At 39.6% G+C, this 13,997-nt stretch overlaps 1 protein-coding gene across 1 annotated transcript in view; it reads right to left on the bottom strand.

Annotated features, from left to right (window-relative positions):
* csmd2 (CUB and Sushi multiple domains 2) overlaps positions 1-13,997 on the bottom strand; it is a 192,584-nt gene that overhangs the window by 90,752 nt on the left and 87,835 nt on the right. The window contains exons 7-12 of the mRNA XM_026348691.1: positions 13,614-13,691; positions 11,795-11,882; positions 10,601-10,725; positions 7,043-7,164; positions 4,756-4,859; positions 2,616-2,728 (exon numbers count right to left, since the gene is read on the bottom strand). Of these exons, the coding sequence (XP_026204476.1) occupies positions 2,616-2,728; positions 4,756-4,859; positions 7,043-7,164; positions 10,601-10,725; positions 11,795-11,882; positions 13,614-13,691 (630 nt within the window). The remainder of the gene's footprint in view (positions 1-2,615; positions 2,729-4,755; positions 4,860-7,042; positions 7,165-10,600; positions 10,726-11,794; positions 11,883-13,613; positions 13,692-13,997) is intronic.

A 13,997-nucleotide genomic window follows, 5' to 3' on the forward strand; every position in this document is an offset into this window, starting at 1 on the left:
ATCTGAAATACTAACCATCTTGAATTTTACCATAGATTACAGTGAAACCAGTAACCATATTCATAAATAAATGTATGGAAAATTGAGGCAGTGAATATAAACATGTGCATCACCATGGGCTCTGTATGTCTGTTGTTATACATGTGCTGCATAAACAGCATTTGATTCTCATGAATAAAGGAAGAGATGTAATGGAATATTTGTTGTCCCCATCTTTACAGAATAATCCGACCAGTGTAATAGGGACTCAGACTCCCATTACTGTCAACAACTACACTGCAATGTCCTGAGGCCCGGGACGACAAAAGGGGTGAAATAGTCAGGTTTATTGATATATTCCAGTGTGGTATAAACTCTCTAGACTCTAAATAGGGTCTAAATCCCTGTCAGTGTATACATTTCCATATGGATGTAAATAAATCCAAATGATTTAATTTACATACAGTCAGGATCAGCACAATGAACTACAGTTCTTGGGTTTAAACCTACACAAATGCACTGACACCAATTTTTGACGGCAAGTATTACAGATTCTGTTGAAGGACTGAGGCCACAACAAAGCATGTGCAGCCTATACTGAAATGCATGAGCGAGATGGCAGCGTGTGCACTGGTATGACTGTGTTTGCAACTACACTTGATGATCAGGCTTAAAAATACAAGTAATTGAGAATGCAAATTAGATTTGGGGTGCTCCAATCTGGGAGGTGAAGTGGTTCAAAGCGTTTCTTCCCCTTCATTAAGTAGAACTCATTGTTTTAATTACACTTTGGTTCAGCATGCGGCTCCACTCTTGCTGTTATTTTTACTGGCGAGAAATAAGAATTTGTGGGCATGAGTGGAAACTCTTTTCTGAGACACAAACAGCAGCCTTATGTAGGCAAAAAGCTCCGGTAAACTTCCCTCATACTCACGCATACACTAGCAAACTGTGCGCACAATGACAAACTCATGCTGTCTTTCTCCCTTTTCTCTTTTTTGTCTTCACGCATACAAGCAACTACAAACAGATATTGATTCACAATCATGCGCATTCAACCACAGACACATATGAGTACACACATACAGATAGACACTAGGATTAGCCAAATGACAAATGCATCAGCTATTTGTGGTAGGATGCATTCATAACCCGATGACAAGTTTAGTGTACCAAAATAACCTACTGTCCTGACTTATTAGCATTTGTGGCATCAAGAATGACACAAGTAATTAATCTAAAAGTGAATGTCTGTATTGTTGCAATAGAACCAGTAATCTGGGACATTCACTGATAGCCATTGTCTACTCAATGTAACGCAGACAATAAACCAACTTACAGCCAGTGCACTGTTGCTCCTTTTTAAGAGATACACTGGATTTAACTAAACAAATAGGTAAGATAGGTAACGTAAAGATGTTAATCTGTTTCAGAAGGGTCAAAGTATTGGCATGAATCAAGCAAAGAACACATATAAAAAGATTGGGTTAAGAACTGTCTAGTGAAGAAGGTCATGTGGTTTGATGAGTCCAGATTTACCCTGTTCCACAGTGCTGGGATCATCAGAGTAAGAGGAGAGGCAGGTGAAGTTATGCACCCATCATTTCTAGTGCCTACTGTACAAGCCTGTGGGGGCAGTGCTATGATCTGGGGTTGCTGCAGTTGGTCAGGTCTAGGTTTTGCAATGTTATGTGTCCAAAGATTGAGGTCAGCTGACTACCTGAATATATTGAATGAACAGGTTATTACATCAATTGATTTTTTTCTTCCCTGATGGTACGGGCATATTCCAAGATGACAATGTCAGGATTTATCGAGTTCAAATTGTGAAAGACTGGTTCTGGGAGCATGAAACATCATTTCTACATATGTATTGGCCACCACAGTCCAGACCTTAACCCTACTGAGAATCTTTGGGATGAGGTAAGGAAGACTTTGTGCAGTGGTCCAACTCTCCCATCATCAATACTCAGAGATGAGATCTTGGCAAAAAAATGATGCAACTCTGGAAGGGAATAAATGTTTTTTTTTTTTTTTTGTTTGGGCATGTACTATTACTGGAGTCTCTGCTCAAATTAAAATTGTAATACATTATAAATTGATATAATATAATAAACTTTGTAGCTGTATTTATGCAACATGCCTATTCACTTCTTTATTTTTTTACTAGATGCACAGATGCTATTTGATCCCATGTGTTTTAGACTAAACTCAGGATGATGGATGCAGGGATGGACAACTATGTTGCAGTCAACTGAAGCAAAATGTGCTCTGTCAGAGCCCATGATGTCAGCTTTGAGCAGTGAGTCACAATGCACTAGGTTAAATGACCAAAAAGAAATGTAATTCTATTTGAGTTTGTCACAGAAAGAGTTATGCTAGGTTTGAATAAGGAATCTAGACCATACTGTTGTGTTATTCTGTGAATCCTTATCACAAGTTTGAAACAATGATGCACTATAGGATCACTTCAACCTCCCCGCCCCCCCCTAAAAAATCACATAAAAGCATGACTTTAAATAACCTCTTTTGATGCTACCTGAGTGTCAGTTGGGCTGGTGCCTCAAACAGCTCCTATTAAAATGCAGCCAGCGCATCCTACTGGCTGACACCCAGGTTGTTTGAAGCATCCTTACCTTCATAGGACACCTTGAAGCCGAGGGAGCCACTGGTGTCGTCTGTTTTGAAATTGAGCCACATCTGGTGACTGGTGCTGACCACAAGGTCTGGGGTTGTGGTACCAGACAGGCTACAAAACAAAACACAAGTTTCTTAAAAATAGTTTACTTTGCCATAAATATACTGTTTAGTTTAACTACATGATGAAATGTAGAAATAAATGCAAACTCAATGAATGCAAGGTGCGTCACTGGTGAAATCTAAATCAGTTGTTTCAGTTATTATAAGCTGTATTTGCGAGTACTGCACAGTGAACTTGTGTCATTTTAATAGCCAAAGGCCCAGTTTTCACTGCATAATTTAAAAACTTTAATGCAACCGCAAGCAGCAAAACAACACCTGGAGTTATATATTAAACTATCTGACTTTTCTCATCAAAGAAAAGTGCTTTAAAACTGTTGCAGGCAGTTCCAGTCTGAGAAGCCTTTATTTTTTAATCCTAACCCTCTAATTCTAAACAGTTGGGGACACGAAAGTGGAAAATGAAGGCAAGATCAGTCAATGCCACAGAAGTAATTTAATCCTATTTGAATAGTAATTCCACCCAGCTCTAATTAGGAAGTGTGTAACAGCAGAGTAAGTGATTAAGGGTTCTAATTTTAGTGATGGCAGAATGGTGGGAGTAGTAAGAAAGTATGTCTACGTTTTTGTCATTCCTTCAGTTCATCTCTGTTTCTGCAAATTGTTTGTGTGTATGTGGAACAAAATATGTCCAAACAAGCACCAGTTGTAGTTTACATGTTGAAAATGCCTTTGTCGTATCATCCGTTCTTTCTCTACCTAAACCCTTGTGACTGACTAAAATTATTTAAATATACAAAATAACATGAAACTGATTTATTTTTTTATTTCAGCTTTCTTTTTTTCACTTTTTCATCTCTCTAAACACAGGTATGAATGATAACTTAACAAAATTAGACAGTGTGTTGTGAATTACCTGCAAGTAAATTGCTATCTTAACATTGTCCTTGTTGGTCTAATGCAGTGTGTCTGCTGAGATCATATCATTTTCTCTGTGGGGAAAGATGTTTTACCAAGCTGTACATGCACAGCGTCTTTCAAAGAAGGGAAAGACGCTGTACATGCACAGCGTCTTTCAAAGAAGGGAAAGAGTGGATTTGAGTCATTGTGACTCATCGTCTATTAAGCACCACATTTATGACTGTGCTGTTGTCAGGTTACGTCCCTCCGACCTCTGAGCTACAAAAAATAACCTACGTGCTGCGCATGCTTGCCTGCACCACTGATAAACAAAAATATGGTGCTGAGTTAAACTGTGCTAATAGCTGCAGTATATTCTCTCCCCCTAAATTATGTGTGCAAGAGTGCATTGAATCTCAGTGAAAGGTTTGCTCACTCAACTTTCATATCATAAAGGGGAGAGAAAGCCCTTAATTGAATAGATTAGGCGACGTGCAGTGTTTGTGTTTTGTGACACTATGTGCAAGTACACCAAAATATTAAAGTGAGGACAATCTTTCCGCATCAACAAACCCTTCTACACGAACCTCTTCATCATTTATCTCCCACCTCCTCCCTGATCCCACCCGGACAAGGAAGCCTTGCATAAAAATTGATCTATAAAAACTTTATTAAGGTGGTAAATTTGAGCACAATTAATAACAACATCCTGTGAATTGTTATGGAGCATCTGCTTTAGCAAACTCCATTAGGGGGTATAAATAAGCAGTTGGCAGTGCTGTACCGCATGGCTGTGATCTTGTTTTTAACGCTGGAAAGAGTGATGATTGACAATGTGGTGTGGCATCTATATTTCATGCACTCCTGCATCAGGTGGTGATGAAATGAAAGAGAAACAGTACAACAGAGAAATAAAAAAGGCTGGAGGGGAAAGGGAAGAGAGAGGGGTGCTGCCGAGTGCAGGGAAGTGGAGGAGAGAAGGCGAGTGTGTCAAAAAGAAGAAAGCTGAAGAGGAAGGAGGAGAGAAAGCAAAAGAGAGAATATAATTACATGGAACACGAGTGGCTAAAATGAAAATGATTGCTAGAGATGATAGTGCAGAGTAAAAGCCAGAAGAAGTTAGAGAACAGGGGGAAGATTAAAGGCAAAAAGAGGAAGGTCGAAGGAGTCACTCACACGTGGAAGATGGTCTTCTGGTCTCCCACCACCTCGCCGTCTCCCACCGTCAGGGTGTCATAGCCTCGCTCGAGGTCAAAATCCTCAAATGTCAACTTGATCACCTAGACAACAGTGAGCACATCGCCAAGACACGCGTTAACGGCAGATGCTTGAATGCTCCTGACATCAGGTGCAGTGGAGAGACCCCTTCCCATCTGTGACTTTCCATTACTCCATCCATCAGTCTATCAGCTGCCAGTCTCTACTGAATTTCCGTCTGGCACATTTCCATGTTGACACACAGCGTGTACCAGCTGTGTATAACATCCATCCTTTATTGTCAATTTATTTTCTTTCTTGTAAACACTCATATACCTTTATGAAGCGTCGCCTTGCCAGACTCCAGTCACAACTTGTTCATTCTGTATATGTGAATCGTGAGCTTGGTGTAGCCACAGAGTTTTTACGATGTATACATATGTATGTGTGGCAGAGTGTTTATATGTTCCTGTCTTCCAGGCTGGTGATCTCTCGCTCACTGTTGACAGGCTCCATGCCCCCTACTCTGCTCGTCAAATCAGCAGGTGACCTATATGGCCAGATTTACAATGACCTTAAGCATGTGTGATTTGAGGTCGCTCACAAGGCAAATATATAGGACATGATTGTAAAAAAAAAAAGTTTTGAAAAGTTTCAAAACATTTATGTAAAGGATTTTAACTTAAAATAGTTTTTTCAATATGTGTTTTGTGTTTTTGTGCTACAGGTGAGAGTCTCAGTTAAATAAGATAAGGAAACAATACATTTTCCCTAGCTTAGAAATATAAGAGCCAGCTCTAACAAAGACAGACAAACTAATAAGGCCTGATAATGATTTTGTAAAATGTTAATAAATAAAGACTAAAAGCATTGTAATATAAAAGACTAAAATATAAATAAATCAAAAGCAAAGCAGGGAAGGTCTGTCTTTGTCTACTATTTTAAATTGGCTGCCACTGATTTCCGCCAATTCTTAATGTTTTCAGAGGGCTGAGACAGCAAGGCCTAATGAAAAAGCTTATATAAATGCAAATTGCATTCTGTCCTATGTTAAACCCAGTGCCTAATGAAAATTGCCAAGGTGGAGAGAAGAGATGGATGGTGTGCAGGCAAAATAGGTCAGATCACTCGATAAATAGAGTTTCATACCACAAAGTCATCTCCCATCTGTCAGCCAACAGGTGAGGCACAGTAGGGGAAGGAAAACATGACAAAAAAAGGAAAAAGCAACGCAACTATATATATTTTATGTTGGTTGCGATCTCCGAGGGCATCTCTGACATTTTGGTAGTTTCGGAACACAGACCCCGTTTTCCCTGACGCTGACGGATAAACACTTGAAAGATCAACTAAAAAACAGCCGCATTCGGTACCTTCAGGATGAAGGAGTAACACTTGACAAGAACCCACATTAGTCATGATGTCACGAGGTTGGATTTAGGTCTAGAAGAGCTGTGTCACTTCCCAGCCACCTCCCTGTGCAGTTCCGCCTCGGTCTTCTGCCTGACCTAACGTCTCCTTGGGCTGGGTCTATGCAGGCACAGGCAGGAATAGAAGCCCATTACATCTCTAAACAGAAAGAACAGCCTCGCTCCATCTTCATCTGGACCAGACACAGAGCGAGAGACAGCCCAAAGTACCACTGTCTGTTTCAGCAGCGTGCCCGCTGTGTATACCCAAGGGTGTCTACGTGAGCGTCTGCACACATACACACCCACGGGCAAGCGGTGGGGTTGGGTGGGTGCACATTGTATCTGCCTCGTCTTTCACCTCATGCAGCCTGTCCTCTACACGACACAGTGCAATAAGATAACATTTGTAAAGCTATTTTGTTTGAGTTCAGAGAAGGATCTTTGGCAGGAAAGCAGCTAGGTGGCCTTGAACGTAACTCCAAAGTCAATGGTCTGAACAGAGTGGCTATGACACTTTCATGATATCCTCTGAGCATGCTCTCAAAACCTTCCTCTCTTCGTCTCTCGCTCACCACAGGTGTTTCTGAAAAACCCTCAGTCTTCTGTTGGCTCCATTTCAGCGCCTCCCTTCTGTTTTCCTTATCATTCACATTTTTCAGTGAAAGAGCTTCTGTCACACATAAAAAATCTATACAAAGTGCGAAATTAGTCACATGTGTCAGAGAGGTGCTTTCTTTGGGGTTGCTCCTTAACAGGTGCAAAACACACATCATTTTTTGTCTGCCTGCTAAGCACGCCATTTAACACACCACTGAGTTCAGGCAACAGCAGCAAAACTAAATCAGTGCCCTTACCTTAGACACATCTGTGGCTGTGATGACCCAAGTGCAGTTGGCATTGTTGTCATACTGGACCGGGTAGTTTGGAGATGTGATGACACCACTGGGTCCTCTCAGCTGACCTCCACACATTGGTGCTACAAAGGTAGACACAGCAGGAGGGGATGATTTGGTCACGAACAGCTTAAATACACAGTTTCTCATTTATAAACGAGTGAGTGTTAAAAGCCTCTTGTGGATTGTCATGACAGCCACGATGCCGTTTGGCTGCTAGTTGTGCAGATTCTGCCGCTAACCACCTCACCCTCCACCTGTTAGGGTTTTTTATTACTAGAACTTAAATTTGCCTGGTTCTTTATGTAAATGTCATATTTTACTTTAGTTTGTTGTGTTGGGAGCAAATACAAACTGTTAAAAAACTACCTGAACCTGGCACGCATAAATGAACTTCCAAAAATTAAAGACCCAATTCACAGAGGGTCTGAGAACAGCCAGACCCGACGCAAACAGGAAAAGAATATTTACACCAGGACAAACCTGAACACCTGAGAACAGAAACATGATGTGCTGTCAATTAATTCAGTCAATTAACAAGCACCCCACCGAGGTGAGGGAGTGGGATGCTCAAACCTTTCAGCTCAGTCTTCACCAAGTGACATGGAACACATCCTAAAGAGTATCTTAATGAGGAAAACTACCAAATACAACTGTGTAAGCATTCACTTTGCATTATTTGAGCTTCAGCTCAGCGTTCCTGACTGAGTGAATCTGTTTGGCAAGTGGCTGGTAATGTGTTTAAACCATCATCTAATTGTAAACCAAAGTACCATCATAACAAAATCATTGGCGGTGATCCCTCTAAACACTTGACTTGCCAATTCAGTGTGTCATGATGGAAAAGGAGACTAATGAAAGGCTGAATCAAACTCATAAATGATGCTGGTTTACAACATACTGGAGAGAAAATCTATTAATAAATAGAAAAACTAGGCTATATGATTTATTAGAACAATAAAACTAGTATATATTAGACTGCATTTATAAACCAATACCATTGTTAAAATTATTAAAATGTCCATTAAAAAGTATAGCTTATTACTGGTTAAAGAAATACACATAACAAAACTCTAAAAATCTAATATGACACTTTGATATTCTAATTGAGAAAGGTAGGTGAGCAGTTTGAAAACCAAGCTTTAAAGGACAATGTGACTTTTCTTATCAATGCCTAAGGGTGTCTGCATGGCTGAACTGTTAAACACCCCTTCAAATGAAAGCAGAATTTCTAATGAGTACTTTAAGGGAAAGTGAGTGTGTACATATGTGTAACCTAAAAGTATTTGAAAGGGCCTGAATCAGTTATCCTGATTTTAATGAGTTATGTCTCAGTGAGGTCCTCTGGGTGCGTGTGTTCAAGTCCAATCAGTGGCTCCATAGTCCCACCCTCTCCCCCCAAATCACCCCTATAAAAATGTAGAAAGAACTTTGGCGAAGTTAAGGGGAGAATAAAGTAATTAATATGAGTTGTTCTGACAGTGAGGGTGACCTTAATGAAAATAATATAGCAGAGGAAAGCTACCATATGCCCTCTGATTTTCTAAAATTCACTAGGATAATCATGCCTGATAAACCCTTGTATTCAGTGACAGACATCAAAGTGCTGAGAGCCAAACGGCTATCAAAAACCAACAGGAAAAAGAGCTGCAACAGCTCAGTGCAACTAATATGTAATAATATATAGTAAGTATGAACAAAAAAGAAACTGTGAATTCCATATCAAGAAATTGAATTTGCAGCCAAAAAGAGTTCCCCCCCCCCCCTGTGCTAATGATAGTGCTGTTCAATTTAATGATGACTAATGCTATTTCAGGATACAGATCTTTAATTATTGCCGGATGATATTTAATCTTCATTTAAACAGTGTGAGGCAGAACAAAGGCACAGAACCAAAGGTTAAATGAGGATGATGGATATTTTTAATGGTTTTTAACAGTGACATTATAATGGATGTTATGTCAATCCAGAATGTCTCTTTACATAAATGGGAAGACCCACTGATGGTGACGCTATGGCCTGCATTAAAAACAGCTCCACCACTTGTTTTTGCGTGTGTGTGTGTGTGTGTGTGTGTGTGTTTTGACAGAAGACAAAACTCTGTGTTGGGTCTTCGATGTCACCAAAACCATTTCTATATCCAGGTGACTGGTGGCTCTGCACTGGTGCTGTAATTGAATTTTGTCCTTATTGAATCAACCCAAGAAGAAAGCTGCTTTTACTGAGCATGCATTTACTGAAATTGAGGAACGACACAGGACTAAATGCTGCCCTGTGACTGCATCAGACAAATCTGGGACAGAAAATCCCTTACTGTTCCAAAATGGCAGATCTTCCTGTTGCAGCCAAAGGCAAAAGATAAAGGAACCCTTTCTTTTATGTCTATTTAAATGGAAATCACAAACTGTTCAAATGGTTACTACAGGTCCAACAACATTTAGCCTGTCACTGACAAACTTACCTCAAAGTTAATTTTATATGCTGTGTTCTGTTAATGCACTCTCTGATGATGTAGATCAGTGAATGCAGAATTGTTTGGCTTAATGACTTCAAACATTTGGAGTTATCATGCAGCATTTTACAATCACAGTGCCCTTTTGGAGCAATGCCAGAGCAATTAGTGCAGTTGAATCAATGAAACAAATAATCAGTTAACACCACAAATGTCAACTGAAACCTGCAATAACAGATATTTTTGGCCACAGAAATGGAATATTGTCCCCTTTTTATCCTTCAAGACATAGAGAAGTCATTACAAAATTGTGGTTCTCTTTGAAATGACATTACCATTACTTTGGAGTGTCTTGACGTTTATTTAAGTTTCTTTGTCTCCACCAACTCTCAAGAAAATAGTACATATGTTTTTCATGCTGCCAAGTGCTGATGTTCTTCGGCTGCCTGTGATTTAATGCTGAGTACGGTACTGCACAGTAGATTTGCTGAAAACAGCTGCCCTCTGCTGCTGAAATCAATGTTTTAAGGGAAGCAAAACAGCAACTTTGGATGGTAGAAACAAAATAATGAGCTGATACTCAGTATGAAGTTCTACGAACCGGCAGAACTGAGCTGTACTCCTTCACTCATCACTAGAAACAACCCACAGTTGTCAGTTCATAAATACCCCACTCGAACCTGGTCTTTTACCTTCATGCTCGGGTCCTCTACCTGAGGCCTAGAAGATTGAGGGACATGCAAAGTATCTTTGCTGTTCCTAGGACTGCACTCTTGTGAAAAGCCAGTGATAATGAGAATAGTGCTGCACCAAAGCTGGAAAAGAATTAACCTAACCTGATGTAGCTGTACCACGTCAAGTTATTCTCCGGTGACAGCACACATGCTAATGTTTGGGCTACTTAAGCCATGCACACTAGTAGAGGTAAAAATGATAACAATATTCTTACGGAATATGAAAAAATGAAAATGGACTGAGCATCTGAGTGTAGAGACATAACTGAAGGTCACATTGAGACTACCTCCTTAAAACGTGTGCACGAAAGGACAAGACACGTCAATCCTTACCTCTACATATGGGCCGGTCGTCACTCCAGCCTACATAGCTGTCAGTCACTCTGAGACAACTGATGCTCTTTGAGCCCTGCAGTTCATAACCTTCATCACAGGAGAAATGCACTGTGGCTCCTCTCCTGCAGTTAGATTGTATACAGGGAAAAAAAAAACATCAGCACCTCAAACTGTCCTGTAAAAAAAAAAAAAAAATCACTATTGCAGTGTAAGTGCAGATGAGGTAAAAGTAACAAGCAAAAATGCTTACTGGGAAAGCAATACAGATATTGTTTTTAGGTTTCTGGCTGTGCTTTCTAAAGGTGCTGCATTGTGGGAGATGGATGTTACCTATTTATCTGTGTTACACTTGACCACTGATAGAGACAATGGCCCTGACAGGAATGAAACGCCATAATCCCACCGGTAATATCACTATCCCACAGAGGCAGCCTATTAGTGTGCAGTGGCTCACAATGTAAGGTATATGTATTTGTTTTAGTGTATACATTTCTCTATCTGGATAGGTTGCAGAGGCTTTATGTGGCATGACATTGGGTAATGTCCTGTATGCTGAAACGCATTTCCAGATGCAGTATTTTTACTATTAGAGCATCCAATAGTGTCCACAAATTCCAAAATGCAATCTCACTGTGGACAAGGTTTTCACACAGCATCAGTGTTCTGGCAGGTTTTCTATAATATATACATTTAAAATATTTTTGTGTGTTAAGTGTTAATTTTACCTTAAACTTAACACAAAATATTACATATTTCAGAACATTTTAATTTGTTAATTAGGTCTTAATGATAGATTACAACTCAAAAGATTGTGTTAAAGGTAAATGTTATTAAGTGCATCTTGTCTGAAGAAATGTGACAAAGGTCACTCAAAAAAAAAAAAGAAAAATTAGGTTAATAAAAGCAACAACTGCAACAAAGTATTGACTTTTTTCATTCACACGCCACATATACTGTTTTTCTTGAATACTGCATAAGCTGTACCTGTACTGTATTAGCAAAATTACATAATTAATTTAGCCCTTACAGTTATCACCTAACATGACAGTGAGGTCTTTTAAAACATTTAAAAACACTTTCATAAACCAGAGTGTATTGTCTATCTATTCACACAGGGACAATCTTTCATCTATTCAGCTACAATTGCTGCTTAATTAACAGCTCCTGAAATCATTCTTCACTTGCTTTTACCTGAAGTCCGAGCCTTTTCTTTTTCCTCGATCTGGGATCCCTGGGTCTGGACACATGTTGTGTCCCTGGGCTACCCCCATTTGAGACACTAATTGGAAAAGACAGAATAAAAAGGATTAATGAAGGAGACCGCGTACAAGGTAAAAAAAAGTCTATTGACAAGGAAAAAGTCTGAAATGTTTCATTCTGCTGCATTTAGAACGCAGAACCACATTCCGCAGGTGGTAGGACACCACATGCCTTGCTTGTATTGCTCGCGTTAAGCTACATATTAAAAGCCTTCACTCGTTCCCATAAGACGATAAAAGTAGATTTTATCACAGTGCACATTGCTCGTGGTGCTCTGTTAAACCGTGTCAAAACAGTGCATGATGAAGTGCCACAAGGGGTCAAATAAACGTGTCCAACCAGGAAAGCACTTCTGAAAGACTGGGAGGGGTCAAAGATTTGCAGAGTCAAATCTATGTGACGCCTGCTCATTGGCCAGGCTCCCAGTGTTGGGCAAGACAGCAGTGAAATGGCAGGGGAAAAAGATGAAATGCCAAGCTACAGAAGGAATGGACACTACTTTGCAAATCAGGAATACACTGTATGAATATATTGACTGTATGAGACTACAAGGCTTACTCGCATTTTTATGGGAGAAATGTACTTTGACTTGTTACTACACAAAACTGTCAAGTATGAATTTTCAATAACTATTCGTTAAACATTGTTTTAAATTTAAAAAAATAAGTTAATCTAAGATTTTCATCATATTTACAGTTGATGAAAAATTTCCAGGTAACAAACTTTAGAATTTGTACACAGAAACATTTTCCACTATGTGTTTATCTTTCTCTTAGGGGTCACAGGCAGTCAAATAATGCGCAAATGCTGCTCAGAGGCAAATCTAAAGTGGAGAACGGTAAAGCAAAGATAAAGATAAATAAATAAATAAAGCAATGCAAATTAAAGGAAGAAGAAAAGAGTGACTTTTATCTGAGAAACATAAGAATTAAAAGCAAAAGATGAAGCAGAATTGGATAAAACAAACTGCTAATGGCCTTGAGGCAGGATTACCATTAATACACCGCTTTCTAGTTCAACAAGTTCTCCTTAAACCCTCCAACATCCATGTCTCCGTGCCACTCTAGCCAGGTGACTTATAGCTGTCAAGTCGTTAATGTTCCAAATGTTCAAACAAAGCTGGATAGGATAATGAACAGTGAACTCAGACAGGAGGTGAGAGAGGACAAGAGCAAGGAAGACCGCCATGGTGAAAAGAGCAAGCAATGCAATTGCTGCCGTCCGTTCGCTATTAGAACTGCATCTCTTGCACAGACTGTGTGTTCTTTGTGTCGGTACCTCTTTCAACAGTCAGCTGTTTCACCAAGAGGAGAAAACTTTTAAATGACTTTGAACAAGAGCTGAGACAGGTGTAAAGATGAGGATGAAAGGGACTGTCCTCCAAAAGTCAGATGCACAAGTTACGGAGGCCACAGTTAGAATCAAACTGAATTCACAGCTTACGTGAGTTAGGTTCGATTTTTCTTTGTGCTGAGCCTTAAGTCATATGTATTAGTACTTTTCTAAGCAGAAAGTTCAGTTCTTGCTGCAGCTGTATATGCTGCTTATCCTTGAGCACAATGCCTAAGCCCTATACACCACTGCAAGACAACAAACGCTGCAGATGGAGGTGCCAAACTGGAGGTGCTTTCCATTTCCCACACTTGTATAGAAGTTTACCTGTATGACTCTGTCTATTTGCACTGAATAGACAAAAGGCTTGATTCTTGTCAAGTTTAAATGCTGCAAACAATCAAGATTTGAAACTCACACACTGATATCTTCTGGTGGTTATCCTTGCTGGGCAACATCTTTACTCCTCGAGACTTAAGTTCAGACATCTTCTTTACTGTATAGAAAAACAGCAGAGACACATAAGAAAGTAATAACATGACACCCACACATTCCAGCAGTGGTGAAGTTCTGCAGTAGCTATAATATGCTGCATAATGTATACAGTAACATACACCATTGCCCACACCCACTCCAGTTAGGTTAACAGCATTAATGACAAAGCTGTTAAACAAAAATGAAGCTCTGCCAAAAACAAAGCAAGAAAATTACTAAACTTTTTAATGACAATAAAACATTTTACCTTAAAACAACCTACAACATGCATTTGTTTAATTTGTTTAGCCTATAAAAATCATACTGT

Source organism: Anabas testudineus, chromosome 11, assembly GCF_900324465.2.
Source record: "Anabas testudineus chromosome 11, fAnaTes1.2, whole genome shotgun sequence".
Taxonomy (NCBI): domain Eukaryota; kingdom Metazoa; phylum Chordata; class Actinopteri; order Anabantiformes; family Anabantidae; genus Anabas; species Anabas testudineus.